At 58.5% G+C, this 15,391-nt stretch overlaps 1 protein-coding gene, 1 long non-coding RNA gene and 1 pseudogene across 9 annotated transcripts in view; 2 read left to right on the top strand and 1 right to left on the bottom strand.

The window, feature by feature from the left end:
* The first annotated feature begins 2,029 nt into the window (after positions 1-2,029).
* On the top strand, positions 2,030-14,973 carry DUSP7 (dual specificity phosphatase 7). 3 transcript variants are annotated; one of them, XR_009542772.1, is made up of 4 exons: positions 2,030-2,614; positions 4,092-4,526; positions 7,327-7,749; positions 14,727-14,973. XR_009542772.1 is itself a non-coding variant. In XM_060161691.1 (3 exons), the coding sequence occupies exons 1-3, from the start codon at positions 2,098-2,100 to the stop codon at positions 7,632-7,634; spliced, it is 1,260 nt and encodes a 419-aa protein (XP_060017674.1). In that variant the 5' UTR covers positions 2,030-2,097; the 3' UTR covers positions 7,635-9,407. The 3 variants fall into 3 exon arrangements, 1 of the variants encoding a protein (XP_060017674.1); XR_009542771.1 differs by having other exon boundaries at positions 14,756-14,973; XM_060161691.1 differs by lacking the exon at positions 14,727-14,973 and having other exon boundaries at positions 7,327-9,407.
* Positions 7,948-15,391, bottom strand: part of LOC132526959 (uncharacterized) — a 75,583-nt gene continuing 68,139 nt past the window's right edge. For all 6 annotated transcript variants that reach the window (XR_009542778.1, XR_009542775.1, XR_009542773.1 and 3 more), the window contains 2 exons: positions 9,093-9,207; positions 7,948-8,104 (listed from right to left, as the gene is read on the bottom strand). This is a non-coding gene — a long non-coding RNA (uncharacterized LOC132526959). The remainder of the gene's footprint in view (positions 8,105-9,092; positions 9,208-15,391) is intronic.
* On the top strand, positions 14,066-14,133 carry LOC132528316 (U4 spliceosomal RNA; annotated as a pseudogene).

A 15,391-nucleotide genomic window follows, 5' to 3' on the forward strand; every position in this document is an offset into this window, starting at 1 on the left:
CTCAGGCCTTTTGAGTGAGGTGCTGGTTGTCTCCATCCCTGACAACCAGCACCTGGACTACCGGCTAAGGGGCCTGGCTTCAGAGAACCACCCTCCCAGGCTGACAGATTTGTGATGGACTGGTTGGGCACTGTCCAGACCAGCACGATCCCACGTGGGGAAAACTGAGGCCCAGAGAGGTGGGAACCATACTCGGGCCACACAACACGTCAGCAGGTGGCAGGGCAGAATCCACATCTAGGCCCCTCAGGCCCCGGGAGTCCTTTCCACTTGTCCTAGGTCCCCAGGGACGTAGGCTCTGCCCAGCAACCCTAGGACAAGCCTGCGCGGGAGGCCAGAGACCTGATTCTCCTATCACCTCTCTGGGCATCAATCTTGGGTGATAAGGCCATCTATGATTGCAGTGCTGTCATCTTGCTGGGAGTGTGACTGTGGGAGAGATCCCTGCTTCTTTTTGACACAGCCCTGCAGCGGGATGAAACCCTTCACATAGACTATCCTTCGCATGGACAAAGGGGGGTGGGGGGAGGAAGGTGGGCAGCGGGGACTAACCCAGGGCCGCCCCTCTTCGTGCCTCCCTGTCAGCGGAAAGCTCAAATCCTGCGGGTTCCAGAAGCACTCCCTTCGGCAAATCTCAAGCGCCACCGCCCTTCATCTCTGACGCTAACCTCCCTCCAGCTGGGTGTAGAGGCAAGGTGGCGGGGAGCTGACCAGCCTCGGGCAGAGTGGGAAGGATAAACCCCAAGGATGTGGGAGCACTCCGCCCAGCAGGGAACGGACCAGACGAACCGCAGGATCAGCCGCGAGCTCCCTCCCGACGCAGACAACCCTGACTCAGTAGGGAAAGTGCGGCAGGCCCTGCGCACGCGCACCGTTCGAGTCGAGCCGCTTTGTTCCAGCGCTACCTGCGGATCCATTCACCTTCTCCGCCTAGGCAGCCTGCGAGCCGATACACAGCGCTCGCTGAGACCCCGCCCACTTCCCGCGCTGGGTGGAACTTTCGGCGGGCCCCGCCTTCCTCTCTCCGCCCCACCGTCTCCTTCGGCCGCGATTGGCCACCTGCGTGGCGCACTCCCGCCTACCACGAAAGTTGATTGGTGCGTTGGGAGGTGGGAGGAGGAGAGCCGATTAAAGAGGATCCCCCAGCACCCGCTCCCGTGGAAAAGTCACGTGGCGCTTCACTCGGCGCCTGTCACCACCCCGCTTGTGAAGCTTCCTTAAAGGGCCCGCTCTCTCTTCCCAGGTCGTTTCAGGATTTCTTCACCCCTGCCCGTGGAGGGTGGCACGGCCTTGGGCCGTCCTACTCCGCCAGTTGCCTAGGTGCTGATCTCCCCTCAGGCCTGCTGGGGTGAGACTACCTTCAGGTCTTTAAGCGTGTAGCCCTCATTGGGACTCTGCAAGTTGCCAGAAACGGTGACCGCTTAAGCACAGGTCATGGCACGTAGTAGGCGTTCAATTTCCATTTGTTGAATGAACTGGCTGAGAATGAATGAATGGAGTTGACAGGAGGAGGGGGCTTTGGCTCAGCCTGATCGCCCCTTCCCTCCGCCCCATCCCCGGGGAAACTCTGCTTCCGTGAACGTAGGAAGGGGATGCCACGCGCAGGACGCCCCCAGGGCAGCCCTTCAGGGTAGGGCACAGAAGAGCTGGGAGCGCGGGATAGGGGAACCGAGAGGGTCTTGGCCGGGCCCCCAGGCGAGTCATAATCAGTTCTGGGCCAGGCGAGACGGCGGCAGCGCTGAAGCGGGGCGAAGGCCGGGGCGCAGGTCTCCGGGCACACGGGACCGCTCGCGCGCCCGCGTACCCCGTGGGGAGGGGCGGCGGAGGTACGGCGCCTTTAAGCTCGGGCGCCGGCCCCGCGGCCCCGCCCCCCGGAGGACGCCTCGGCGCGCGGCCGTCCGAGACGCCGTTTAATTGGGGCTGTCAGGCCGCGGCGCGCGCGGAGGGCCGGGCGGGACGGAGGCCGGGAGGCCGGGGCGGCGGGCGTGCAGCTCGGCGGGAGGCGGGCGCCCGGAGACGCGGCTGGGGCCCGCGCGGCCGGGGCGCCGTCCCAGGGCAGGGCTGCCCGGCCCCGGCCCCGGGCCGCCCGCGCTCCCCATGAAAAACCAGCTCCGCGGCCCCCCAGCGCGGGCGCACATGTCGGCCTCGGGGGCGTCGGCGGCTGGGGGCACCGGGGCGGGGTCGGAGCCCGGTGCGGGGTCTGGTTCCGGCGCCGGTACCGGGGCAGGCGCGGCGGCGGGTGCGGGGGCCATGCCTTGCAAGAGTGCCGAGTGGCTGCAGGAGGAGCTGGAGGCGCGCGGCGGCGCGTCCCTGCTGCTGCTCGACTGCCGGCCGCACGAGCTCTTCGAGTCGTCGCACATCGAGACGGCCATCAACCTGGCCATCCCGGGCCTCATGCTGCGCCGCTTGCGCAAGGGCAACCTGCCCATCCGCTCCATCATCCCCAACCACGCCGACAAGGAGCGTTTCGCTACGCGCTGCAAGGCGGCCACCGTTTTGCTCTACGACGAGGCCACGGCCGAGTGGCAGCCAGAGCCTGGCGCTCCCGCTTCGGTGCTTGGCCTTCTCCTGCAAAAGCTGCGCGACGACGGCTGCCAGGCCTACTACCTCCAAGGTGAGGGCAGCACCGAGACCCTGTCTGGGATTGGGGCTCTCCCGCGGCTCCCGGGTGCCCCAGCCGGAGGCCGCTTTCTCTCCCCGTACCCAGCCTGCCCGGCGGGCGCCACGTCGCCCCCGGCCCGCATTCTCCTCTCCCGGGCGTCCGGCCCCAGCTGTGCGGGTTTAGGCTGATACGCAGGCCTCCTCTACACCTTTCTGGGCACGATCTAAGTGGGTCGAACAAACTTCTCCCCGCCTGGGCTTTCCTTTTTTCGTGTTGTTGGGGCCATAGCAGCTCCTAGGTTCCCCGTGAGCCCCTCAAAGGAGGGAGGGTCCCCTCCTGGGCACCCAAGTTCAGCTCCTACAGACTGGAATGCGTGTTCCTGGAAGGCCCGGGTTAGGAGAGGAGTTTTTCATAATCGTCCCCGCCCCCGCCAGGGAATAGGGATCATTTGGGTTGGGGGACTCCAGGCATCCCCGCGTGGGTCTCATCACTTGGGAATCACCGCCTCTTGGAGGCGCTTGGGGCACGGCTGTAAGCAGTGTTCCTTGCCCCAGCTCTGGTTTTCTGGGACCCCCAAGTCCTTAGCCTGCCACCCCAGAGACTGTGGAAGGGGGAGGCAGCGCTGGGAGGCGAGTGGCTGCAGCCGGTGTTTCCAATTAACATTCCAAAATGGCCTCTTGCTGGCAGCGGGGCGGGCAGGCGGGAGGGGAGAGGAGGCCTGCGGCACCCTCGGGCGCAGGGCCCATCCTTAGCTGCAAGGCGCTCCCCATTTCTTGTCCCTGTAAAGCCCCCAGCAGCTTCCCCTTCTGTGGGTCCAAGGCTTGAGAGGGACCTTGTGTTATAAGGGGGTGGGTTCTGGAGAGGTGGAATTGGGACCCCTTTTATGAACTTGCCCCTGCCGTGGGAAACAGATACCTTCACACTACTTCCCGTGTGGCTGAGAGTGGGGCTCAAGCACCCTATTCCCAGTCAGGGGGCCCAGGCCCTCTCTGCCTCTAGCTGACCCAGATGCAGCTCTGGCCCCTGCGGTCTCATCTGTAAGAGGGGTTTGCAAACCCACAGGTGTTGGCCTGAGATGGGGTGGTTTGCTCTCCTTTACCGCTTAGCAGTTACTGAGCACCCATGGGTGCCAGGTGTACATGGGAGCTGTGGAAGAGGAATGAGCTGGAGTTTGTCCTCAAGTGCCCTAAAGCTGGTTGTATGGCTGGGGCCCTGAAGCCCTATGGGCAAGGGTATGGAGCTCAAGCATGTTACTTTATCACTTGGGGCCTCAGTTTCCCCATCTGTGAAGTGGATCATAGGATAGTTGTGAAGAAAACAGGAGGAGGTACATGTGTAAATATGTAGCACCGCCCGTGTTGTCCGTTGTTGGTGTTACGGTGCTTGCCGTGGGGAACCCTGGCTGCTGTTGGTCTTGTGCAGCCTGTATGGTCTGGGGTCACTGGCATTGTCAGTCTCTCATCCAGGCCCTGTCTCATCCTGTCCACAGGTGGTTTCAACAAGTTCCAGACAGAGTACTCAGAACACTGCGAGACCAACGTGGACAGCTCGTCCTCGCCGAGCGGCTCACCGCCCACCTCAGTGTTGGGTCTGGGGGGCCTACGCATCAGCTCTGATTGCTCAGATGGTGAGTCGGACAGAGAGCTGCCCAGCAGTGCCACCGAGTCAGACGGCAGCCCTGTGCCATCCAGCCAACCGGCCTTCCCCGTCCAGATCCTGCCCTACCTCTACCTCGGCTGCGCCAAGGACTCCACCAACCTGGATGTGCTCGGCAAGTACGGCATCAAGTATATCCTCAACGTCACGCCCAACCTGCCCAATGCCTTCGAGCACGGGGGCGAGTTCACCTACAAGCAGATCCCCATCTCTGACCACTGGAGCCAGAACCTCTCCCAGTTCTTCCCTGAGGCCATCAGCTTCATCGGTAAGTGCTGCTGCGCTTCGGCCAGGGTGGGTGGGCTTGCGCATCAAGGTGTGTATGGGACTCTGGGTGTTGCCCGTGCCTGGCTGGGTATCTCTGGGCCTGTCAAGACCTGTGTGTGCCCTGCATGTGCCAGCGTGTGCCCATGGGTGTACCCAGGCCCACTGTGCGTCACCGAGGCCCTCGGGGCCTGAGCAGTCCCCCGACTCGCAGGCTCCCTGCAGCTGTTGGAGCCTCGTGGACTCTGCTGTCCAGCTTGGGTTTTTCTGGCTGTGCTGTTTCAGGCTCAGCAAGCTGAAACATCCCAGCTCTCAGACCTCCCACGAGTCTTGCTTGCTTTGCGTCACGCCTCAGCGCACATGTCTCTTTAGGGGCTGTCACGGAGCCTCTTTGGGCTTTACTGTGTACCTGAGGGGGCTAAAGTGTGGCCTGGAGCCAGAGGCCTCCCCCTAACTGGCAGCTGTTGGAACGTGATGACCCAAAGGGCCTCGGCGGGGCCTCAGATGCTCCCGGCAGCCTGTGGGGCTTGCTTGGCATATAGGAGGTATTCAGAGAGTATGGGGAGAGGCTGACGAAGTCCTCCCCAGAGCAGTGTGTTCTGCTGTCTGGCTTAGCGCCCTCTGAGCCCCCTGCATCCGCAGCCTCAGCTGACTCGGGTTCCTTATCTTTGACCTCCCATCCTGCTTTCTCCTTGGCCAGCTGGAGGCTGTTTAGATGGCAGGTCGTCTTTGGGTTCAGCTCTCACCCAGGATTCAGGAAAGGGACACAAGATCAGGGTGAATGTAAACCCTGGGCTCTCCGAGCCTAGTGACCCAGTGTTCTGTCCAGCCTCCGGTGGCAGGGAGGGGGTGGCCCGGCAGTCTTTTCCCTCTGGCGGCTATGTCCAGTGGAGGGCGTTTTGGTGTCAGCTGGGCTGGGCTCGTGTTAATAACAGGAAGTGGGAGGCTTCCCCGCCTCATCCGCTTACTGGGAACCAAAAGTAGGTGCCTGGCTGGGAGGAAGGAAGGAAGCTGAGGCCTGGGGGAGGGGCTGTGTCGGGGGCTATCCAGAGCTTCCCAGCTCTGCTTGGGAGGACATGGCCCAGAGGGCTGTGGGTGCTGCCTCAGCATTTGTGCTCTCCCCAGTGAAGAGGGGGGTGAAGAGGGGGCCCCCGGATTTCCCAGGGCTGAGCCTGGTTTGTAGGTGTTTTTATCCTTCTTGGAGGTCCCTTTACATCTGGGGAGGGGGACAGAACAGGGTGTAGAGGTGGGAGGAACCATACTCCCTTTTTGACAAGTGAAGGAATTGAAGCCCAAGCATCCCATAGGACTCAGTGGGGCAGGATCAAGCCCCAGCACCCCCGAGGCTCAGCCACACCCTTAGAGGGCTAAAAATAAAGCCAGCGGAAGTGGTTTGACTTTGGATTACCTAGGAGTGGGTTTGGGGACCAGGCCTTCCCCTTATCTTGATGTGTCACCACTGGAGGCTTGTCTCCACTACCCCCTTCTCCTGCCCCAAATCTAAAGGTCAGACAGCGTGGTTCCACGTGAATCCATGACGTCGGTCTCTTCCCCCGCTGGTCTGGCCCCCAGTTGGTCCCCGAGTCTGGATTAAGCACCTACTGCATGCTTTGCCCTGGGAACCCTCATGTGGGCTTAGGGAAGGGAAGTCCTGCCAGGCCAGAAGCAGTGAGTGCCATACGAGGAACAATTTGTGAACCTGTGGCCTTTTGTAGGAGTGTATCTTGAAGGAGTGTACCTGGCTCCCAGTGAGCTCAGGCGGGGACCTTGGGGACCCCAGGCCTGCCTCTTGTTAATCTGTGCCCCTGGCACAGCTATGGCACGGAGATGCAGCTGTGCTCGGGTCTAGGGGAGGAGAGATTACAGGACTGAGTTGGCCGGTGGCTCAACCGGTATTTGAGCTCCTACTGCCTGTCAGGCATAGGCGTCTGAGCACCGCACTGGGGGAATCTGGGAGGAGCGGTGGAGGGGAGGGTTGGCAGAACTTGGTTGGCTGTGGTGGGAGATGTCACTGGCACATGGGCCAGGGAAAGTCTAGTAAGTGGTCTGGGTAGGCCCCACATAAGCAAACCCCACTCGTGAAACTAGGCGTGGCCCTGGTCCCAGTCCCTGGCTGTTCCGGAGCAGGACTAAGGCCCCAGGGACTGGCTGGGCTGAGGGCAGAGCCGAGTGCTGCCTGCCGTTCCCTTGTGGAGGAGCCTTCATGAGGCCTGCTTCTGAGGAGGCTCTCGGGGGCACCCATGGAAGCTGCCCCAGGAGAGCAAGCTCAGCCCTGAGCCCCAGGTCGTGGGCTAGCGGGGGTGAGTGCTGCGAGTTAGGAGGAACCTTTGTGTGACCTTGTGCTCGTCACTTGGTCTCTGTGCCTGTGTCCTCATTTATAAAGTTAACTTGGTAGCCATGGTGCAGATGACCTGAGAGGATGCAGGTGACACCTTGGCATGTAGTAGCACACAGTTATAGCAGCAGTAGGACTAGCAGTGATCACAGTGTTTGTGGCGCCCCCCCCCTTGGCTCACGTCCCTCTAAGAGCACTGTGAGTAAGCAGGCCCTCTGACAGGAGAAGACCGAGGCGCAGGAATGTCCAGTGACTTGGAGCTACCGTGTGGCAGAGCCCTCTCCACAGTCATGCTCTTGACCTCGACCCCAAGTTGCTGTCCCACCCGCGTGGGACTTCACCAGGTCACTCGGGAGTCGGGAGGCACCAGCCAGTCACCATGCTGCCCCCAGCCCCACCCGTGCCCCAGCCCCACCTGCGGTGGCTCCCTGGAGGAGGTGCTGCCCTGACCCGTGCCTGTGTGTTTCAGATGAGGCCCGCTCCAAGAAGTGCGGTGTCCTGGTGCACTGCCTGGCAGGCATCAGCCGCTCGGTGACGGTCACGGTGGCCTACCTGATGCAGAAGATGAACCTGTCGCTCAATGATGCCTACGACTTTGTCAAGAGGAAAAAGTCCAACATCTCACCCAACTTCAACTTTATGGGGCAGCTGCTGGACTTCGAGCGGACGCTGGGGCTGAGCAGCCCGTGTGACAACCACACCCCCAGCGAGCAGCTCTACTTCTCCACGCCCACCAACCACAACCTGTTCCCACTCAACACGCTCGAGTCCACGTGAGGCCGGGGGCACGGGGCAACGGGCCAGCCCCTCCCGGGCCTCCACAGGGCCCGCAGGGAGGGCCCACGCCTGCTGCCTCTGGCGTGAGGAACCCGGACATCGCCTGTGCCCAGAGGTGAGCTTCCCTCACCGTCCCGGGGAGGGTGCAGCCCACAGCCAGGCCTCCCCCGGCAGGACTTTCCGGAGGGGCCCTCAGCTCTCAGACATGTGGCTTTGGGAGTCCAGTGGGGCCTCGTCCTTGTCCCAGGACACTCCTTTCTGCTGATGGCCCAGCCAGTTTGGCTCTTTTTTTTTTAAAGACACATCCATGGACCTGAGTTTACTTTTTATTTTTGGCAGGTAAATCCGAGCTCCCTGGAGCAGAGAGTGTTCAAGCTCTTCTTGATTTTTCTTTTTTAATGAAAAGTGTTATTTTCAGGCTACATGCAACAGTGGATTGTATAAACCAGTATTTCATCCCTTTCTTGATCCTGCGAGAGAGAGAGAGAGAGAGAGAGAGAGAGAAGTGTTATCAGTTTGTTTTTCTTCTTCTTTCAAAAAGCAATTCTTGGGTTTTTGTTTTTAATGGAAAAGACAAACCCCGCGTTGATCTTGACCAAAAGCGTTTTGCACATGTGTGAAGCCTCCGTTTCCGCAGCGGCCCTTAAAGGGGTGGTTCGCTGCTCTCGCCAGCTTTGGACTCCCAGGCCTGCCCACACCTCCCACCTCGGCCCAGCCCGACCTGGCGCTGCATTTGCCTGTGATGACTGCCGCGAGTGGTGAGTGGTGGGCTGGACAGGTGGCCTTTGCATTCTCTGCCCACCCAACTGCCCTTCTGGTGGTCCCTGCCAACTGCCCCAGGCAGCAGAGGGAGGCCCTGCCACTGTCCTGCTGGAGGTGGGGCCACGGGGGGCTGCCACGCAGTAGCATTAACCCTCCGGGCTCAGCCCCGAGGGGGGCCTGGGCCCCAGGCCCTTTTTATATGTACCCACTACTTGCTTCTTCCTCTCTCTGTCTGTTGGTAGCTGAGGGTGCAGGCCCAGTGGCTGGGGGGGGGTGTAGGTGGTGGCACCCAGCCCTGCCTCCCCCGAGTCTCTTCCCTCACCCTGGTTGTTGCTTTGGTTCAGCTGCCACTCCCAGCCCCCTCAACCCGTGAAAGCCTGCCCTATGCTCATCTTGCCCCTGCCTTCTATTAAGAAACTCGCACCCATTTCAATCCCAGGGCAGGGGTGGGTGGCGAGGATGGACAAGGAAAGGGGTGTGAGGCTCTGTCCATCCCTCCACCCCCATATCCACAGAACAAAGCCACGGATTCCGTTATCCTCCTCCAGTTTTGTTCCTTCTCCAACCTCAGTTCTCCCAGGTGTCAGGACTGCATAAGGCCTGGGGAGGGGTGAGCAGTCGGGCTGGGGTCCCTGAGCGAGCCAGCACTCAGCATGTGAGCAAGGCCACGGAAACTCTGCCCCCACTGCATCTTACCTCACAGGGGTGGTTTTCAGGGATTCTTTAAGGCAGCAGATTAAAATCTTGCCACAGTCAAGAAATTGACAAAAAGCTTCCATGCTGTACATGGTTCTCTTTCTCTCTTTTGTACCTTTAAAAAGAAAAACCCAGAAAGATGCATCAGATTTGTGTAAATGAGGGTATGCCAAGAGGGTGGCCAGTTTTGCTTTATGAACTTATGAAGGAAAATTTGTGACCCTACATATATATACACACACATACATATATATATCCCGATCCAGCAACGGGACTTTGTTTATATTGCAAATAAATATTATTTTTTCTTTAAAACGAGTTGTGTCTGATAAGGGCCAGGGGTGGAGGCAGTGAGGAGGGGCACTGTGGCCAGTATCCCAGTGCCTGCTCTGCGAGAGGCAGCAGCCTGATCCTGCCTGGGGCCTGTCGGGCACTTGCTTTGACTGGTTGGAGGTGCCCAAAGCTGGGAGGAGCAGCTGGGGTGTGGGCATTTCCCCAGCCACTCAGGCGCAGGCAGGCAGGGGCATCTGGGCTTTCTCCATGTGCTTTGGCCCACTGGTTAACAGGTCAAGGCTTGGAGAGGTTTTATGGACCAAGATTACAGAACTGAGCCCCTGCTCGCCCAGAACCGCCCAAGGCTGTCCACTTGGACATTGCCCAGACTGCTCAAGCGCTCCAGGCTCCTGACCTGCCCCCCTGTGGCCCCGGCGCCCTGACCCTTTCTCTTGCTACTCTTGTGGACGGGACATGGGGTGTGTGTTTATCAAGCTCCCTCCTTCCCCCTCTGTCCCTGGGATGCTTATAGAACGTGAAGCCTGGTCAGTGAGCAGGTCAGCCCTGCTTTGCTCCTCAGGAGCTGGGTGGCCTCAGACAGGTCCCTCAGCCTCCCTGAGCCTCAGTATCTATATCTGTACAGTGGAGCCAGTCACACCCAAATACCCAGTGCTTTTCACGTTCGGGCATGATGAACACCTGATGTTCATTTCCTGGTCTGGACCTGGGCCTGCAGGGAGGGCTAGGCTGTGCCCAGCTTCTCCAGAGCAGATGAGCGTCAGCCCTCCATGCAGGCCCCTCTGGAGGCGTAAGGCCAGGCCCTGGGGGGAGCAGGGGGCAGGCAAGGGTCCTGGAGAAGAATGATGGCCGTGGCCTGGGGAGCGAGGCCCCCAATGGGCCCCACAGCCCCATGTTACAGATGGGGAAACGGAAGCTCCGCAGGGGCTTCACCTCTGACTGGACGGAGTGAGCCCCGGTCATGAACTTAGGGGGACCTGGGGGCTGACTCCGTTTCCCCATCTCTGCCTCTCCCCGGCTTTATCCCTTCTGCTGTGACCAGCACTGGACTGGCCCTGGGTGGCAGGTAGGTGGGCAGGGCCGGAAAAGTGAGAGCAATTCAGCCCCTTCCCCAGCACTCCCCTTTGGGCCATCTAGGCTCTGCCGTCTCTGTCCCTGCCCCATCTCTCCCCGTGAGTTACATCCAACGGGAACAGTCACACCCTCACGCATATGAGGAGGGCTAGGTGGGCTCAAATCCCAGCTGTGTGGCTGCCAGCTCCTCAGCCCTCTCACTCAGCCTTCCCATCTCTAGAAGGGGGGACACTGCAGTGCGGCCAGCAGGCTCGTGGGAGGGGGAGGAAGGGGGTTCTCAGTGTCGGCAAAGGGGCGGGGGCTGCTTTGGCTCTTGGGCTCCCTCAGGGCCCTGGTCCTTCTGTGCCAGGGGCGGGCAAGGGGGTGGGGGCCTGAGCAGGCAGAGACTGGACCTTTGTTCCCTCGCTGCCCTCGGCCAGGGCTGGGGAAGCCCGCGGGTGCTGGGCGGGGGGCTGGGCCCTCGACAGGCCGAGTAAGTGCCTGGCAGTGCCACCGTGCCCAAGCACAGGCTCGGGGGTGGGAGCAGCAGTCTCCTCCTGAGCTGGCCCCTCCAACCAAGCACTGAGGGACTCTACCTCCTATGCAACCTTAGGCCAGGTGGCCTCTGGCCCTCGGTGTCCTCATCTGTAGAAACTCCCGCCTCACTACCATGCCTGGCTGAGGTTCCCTGCAGCTTCCTTCTGGTGGGGGCAGAGGGATAGGTCATGGCTGGGTGGCTGGAGCCCCGGGTCCTTGCTCTGACCTTGGTCTAGGTCATGCTGGACTGCTGTCCCCACCCTGGGTCCCAGGTTCCTGCCTCATGGTCCCTCCCTCTGAGCTCCTGTTGTTGCACCTTGTTTTGGTCGTGCTGTCCCCCCTGGGCCCTGTCCGTCCCAGGCCTCCCTCTGAGCTCCTGTTGTTCCACCTTGTCTTGGTCGTGCTGTCCCCCACTGGGCCCTGTCCGTCCCAGGCCTCCCTCTGAGCTCCTGTTGTTCCACCTTGTCTTGGTCGTGCTGTCCCCCACTGGGCCCTGTCCGTCCCAGGCCTCACTCTGAGCTCCTGTTGTTCCACCTTGTTTTGGTCGTGCTGTCCCCCTGGGCCCTGTCCGTCCCAGGCCATCTTTGGCTGAGGCCTTGGATGCCAGCGGAGCTCGAGGACACCTGGCTCTCGGCTGCATCTGCTTCGTCTCTGTGCCCTCAGTCCCATCTCTTTCCTCCTGACCCTCTTTCTGCCTCCCTTTGGGTCCCCGTTTCTGTCTCCATCTCAGCCCAGGCCCCCAGGACCCCCTCATCCACTTCTTAGCCACTTCTTAGCATTCTCATGGGAGGAGGATCTGAGCCACTCAGTCACTCACTCACTCACTCGCACATTCATCCAGCAGCCATTTCCTGTGCCGACTGGGCTGTCCCAGTAGTGGGAACATGCCCGAGGGAAGTTCAGTGATGTCAGACTGGGTGGCAGGATAATGGGGCCCTCAACTTGTCCTCTGATAAATGAATCAGGTGCAACAGCAAGAGTGACTAAGGCTGGACACGAGAAAGAACTTGTAGCACTGTGGAGGAGTCACCCTGAAGGGGGTCTGACAAGGACACCACAAAAGAGATGAACATTTCCCTAGAGTGGTCCTGCTCCGAGCCCGGGGGAGGGGGAGGCTGCCCTCAGGAGAGGGGCCACCTCCACAGGACCCCTCCCCAGAGTGCAAACATAGTCATCCCTGACGAATGGGGCAGGGCAGGGGCAGGCAGCAAGCCTGTGCTGGAACCTGCTCCCACCCCTGCTGCCGCCACCACCTGGTACACGCAGGCCTGCCCCTGGATACTACGTGTGCAGCGGGCAGACCCTCTGCCTCAGCACGGATGTGGCCGGGAACACCGGCGCCCACACCCAAACCCTTAACAGAAGCCAGAGACGCTGAGTAGAAGCAAGGCCTCCCCACCCTGCTGCCCTGAGACTTTTCACCCAGGTCCTGCCTCCCCCATCGGGCTGGGAGCCTTCTCCCCCTGGCCGCATGAAGGACCAGATACACGAGCGCACACACACTGCCCCCTCATTCTTCAGACAAGACAAGCCCAAGCAGGTCTCACGGTGATGGAGGAGCCGCCTGCCTCTGACTCCAGCCTCCTCTCATCAGGGTGTGGCCCGGTGAGGTCATCCCTTCCCAGGCAAGGCCATTAAAGACCATCATTAGCAACTCCCCAGAGGTAAGATGAGGCCTCAGCGCCATTGTCTCTGGCTGGGCCAGATGAGCCCTGACAGGGAACAGGGGACTCCAGCCCCTGCCAAACCCCCTTTGCTCAGGAAGGCAGCCCCCTTCCCAGGTCTGCTCCGTCGCATACCTCCAGGGGGCATCATCTACCCTGTGGCTTCTGTGCATCTGTAGGATGTCCATCCACCCCTCTACGTCCACACCTCCTCCTCCAGTCCCAGGGCCCTTCCATCCCTGCTGCAAGCAAAGAGGGGCTGCAGCTCCTTCTCCAGGGCTGGATGGGCCAGCAGGGGGGTGGAGGGGTGTGGTCCAGAGGACAGGGGAGCCCCTAAAGAGCTTTAAAAGCCCATGGCTGTCACTAGACATGACAGTTATAGTTGTCACTATAGACAGTTAAGTTATAGTTGTCACTAGAAAGATCCCCCAGAATGTAAGTTGGTGGAAAACAGTATGGAGGTTCCTCAGAAAACTAAAAAAAGAACTACCGTATGATCCAGCATTCCTACTCCTGGGCATATATCCAGACAAAACTAGAATTCAAAAGGATACATGCACCCCTATGTTCATAGCAGCACTATTCACAATAGCCAAGACATGGAAACAACCTAAATGTCCAACAACAGATGAATGGATAAAGATGTGGTACATATACACAATGGAATACTACTCAGCCATAAAAAAGAATGAAATAATGCCATTTGCAGCAACATGGACACAACTAGAGATTATCATACTAAATGAAGTAATTCAGACAAAGAAAGACAAATACCATATGGTATCACTTATATGTGGAATCTAAGATATGGCACAAATGAACCTATCTATGAAACAGAATCACGGACGTAGAGAATAGACTGGTTCTGTTCAAGGGAGAGGGGGTTGGAGGAGGGATGGAGTGGGAGTTTGGGGTTAACAGATGTAAGCTTTTATAGAGAGAGTGGATAAACTACAGGTCCTACTGTATAGCACAGAGAACTGTATTCAATATCCTATGATAAACCATAATGGAAAAGAATATTAAAAAAAAGAATGTATATATAACTGAATCACTTTGCTGTACAGCAGAAATTAACATAGCAGTGTAAATCAACAATGCTTCAATTTTTAAAATATTGATTAAAAAATTAAAAAACACTAGTTTCTGAGTGGAGAATAGGCTGAGGGGCAAGTGTTCAGGACAGGGGACGCTGAGGAGGCTAGCATGGTCACAGTGGGTGGTGGGGACTGGACCATTGTAGCATGGGAGGAGAGTCAGAGAGAAGGACACAACCGCAGGACCAGCAGCACTTGAGCCTCATGGGAGGCAGCACCCATGGTGTGAACACAGGGTCCCAGTGTAACTTAGCAGGACCCTATGGGGCCTTCCTGGGACAGACCCCTCCTCCATATCCTCTGCTGTAGGCCCTCTCTGAAGTACCCAGATAGCTTTGCGCAGTGGCAGTATTGTAGCCAATGAGGTTTATCCGAGGCGCGATTGTTGCTAATTGAAGTACCCAGATAATGGTATCTGATGCACATTTCGAGTTCTTTTACAGATATGAAAACCATGACCTGGCTATTGTAAATAGAGCTGCAGTGAACACTGTGGTACATGATTCTTTTTGAATTATGGTTTTCTCAGGGTATATGCCCAGGAGTGGGATTGCTGGGTCGTATGGTATTCTGTTTTTAGTTTTTTAAGGAACCTCCATACTGTTCTCCATAGTGGTTGTATCCATTTACATTCCCACCAACAGTGCGAGTCCCTCTGGCTCTACATGATGAACTCGTTTAATCCTCCCTGAAGCCCTAGGAGTGGGGTGCTGATTGTCCCCAGTGGGCAGACGAGGAAAGCAAGTTGAGAAGGGTCTGCACTGGGGTCTGGGTGCACGTCTGGCTGACTCTGGCATACTTGCTCTTGTCATAGTGAAGAACAAATCTGCCTCCATATTGGACCTGTTTCTTTTACTCTAACCTTTGTCTTCTATTACTTTTGCTACAAGAATGCTGCCTGTAGCCTGAAATATACAGGACAGCCCATTCTCAAGGCTCTGACTTTCAAAGGTATAACACTTTTCCATTCATGTAGAGATAAAAGGTTGCAGAACAGAGAATAACATTTGTCTTGTTGGAGGTTTACAAGAACATCATGACCTGGGCTAAGTTGACAGACGCAAGAAGGAAGGATTCTGACACCAAGAAGTTTGCACCAACCAACCACACCCCCTCCCCCTTTTAACATGAAAAAAGCCTGAATTCCAACTCTGGTAAGGTGGTTCTTTGGGACATTAGTCCACCATCTTCTCAGTATGCTGGCTTTCTCAGTAAAGTCGTTATTCCTTGCCCCAACAACTTGTCTCTTGCTTTACTGGCCTGTCATGCAGTGAGCAGTACAAGCTTGGACTCAGTAACACTCTCAAATATCCCAGGCCTGCGAGGTCCATGGTGGCTTTGGGGTCTTTGACCCCTCCCAATCCCAACACCACCTGGGCTCCCACCGGTGCCAACCCTAGGAGCAGCATCTTGAGGGAGGGTGCCTGTAACCCCCTTTCTGAAGGGATTACAATTCATCTGTGGGTTCCCTGGGCCAGGCTGGGCAGGGGAGGCAGAGGAGGAGAGCTGGCATCACCTCGGGAGGCTTGGGAGGGAGTGTGGAGTCCGGGCTGTCCCAGATTGCAAAGGCTGGAGGGGCAGAGACTCAGGGACACCCAATTCTAAAAGGTAAGGTGTCAGGGAGGCTTCCCAGAGAAGGGGACATCTTGCAGTAAAG

Source organism: Lagenorhynchus albirostris, chromosome 10 (assembly GCF_949774975.1).
Source record: "Lagenorhynchus albirostris chromosome 10, mLagAlb1.1, whole genome shotgun sequence".
NCBI lineage: Eukaryota > Metazoa > Chordata > Mammalia > Artiodactyla > Delphinidae > Lagenorhynchus > Lagenorhynchus albirostris.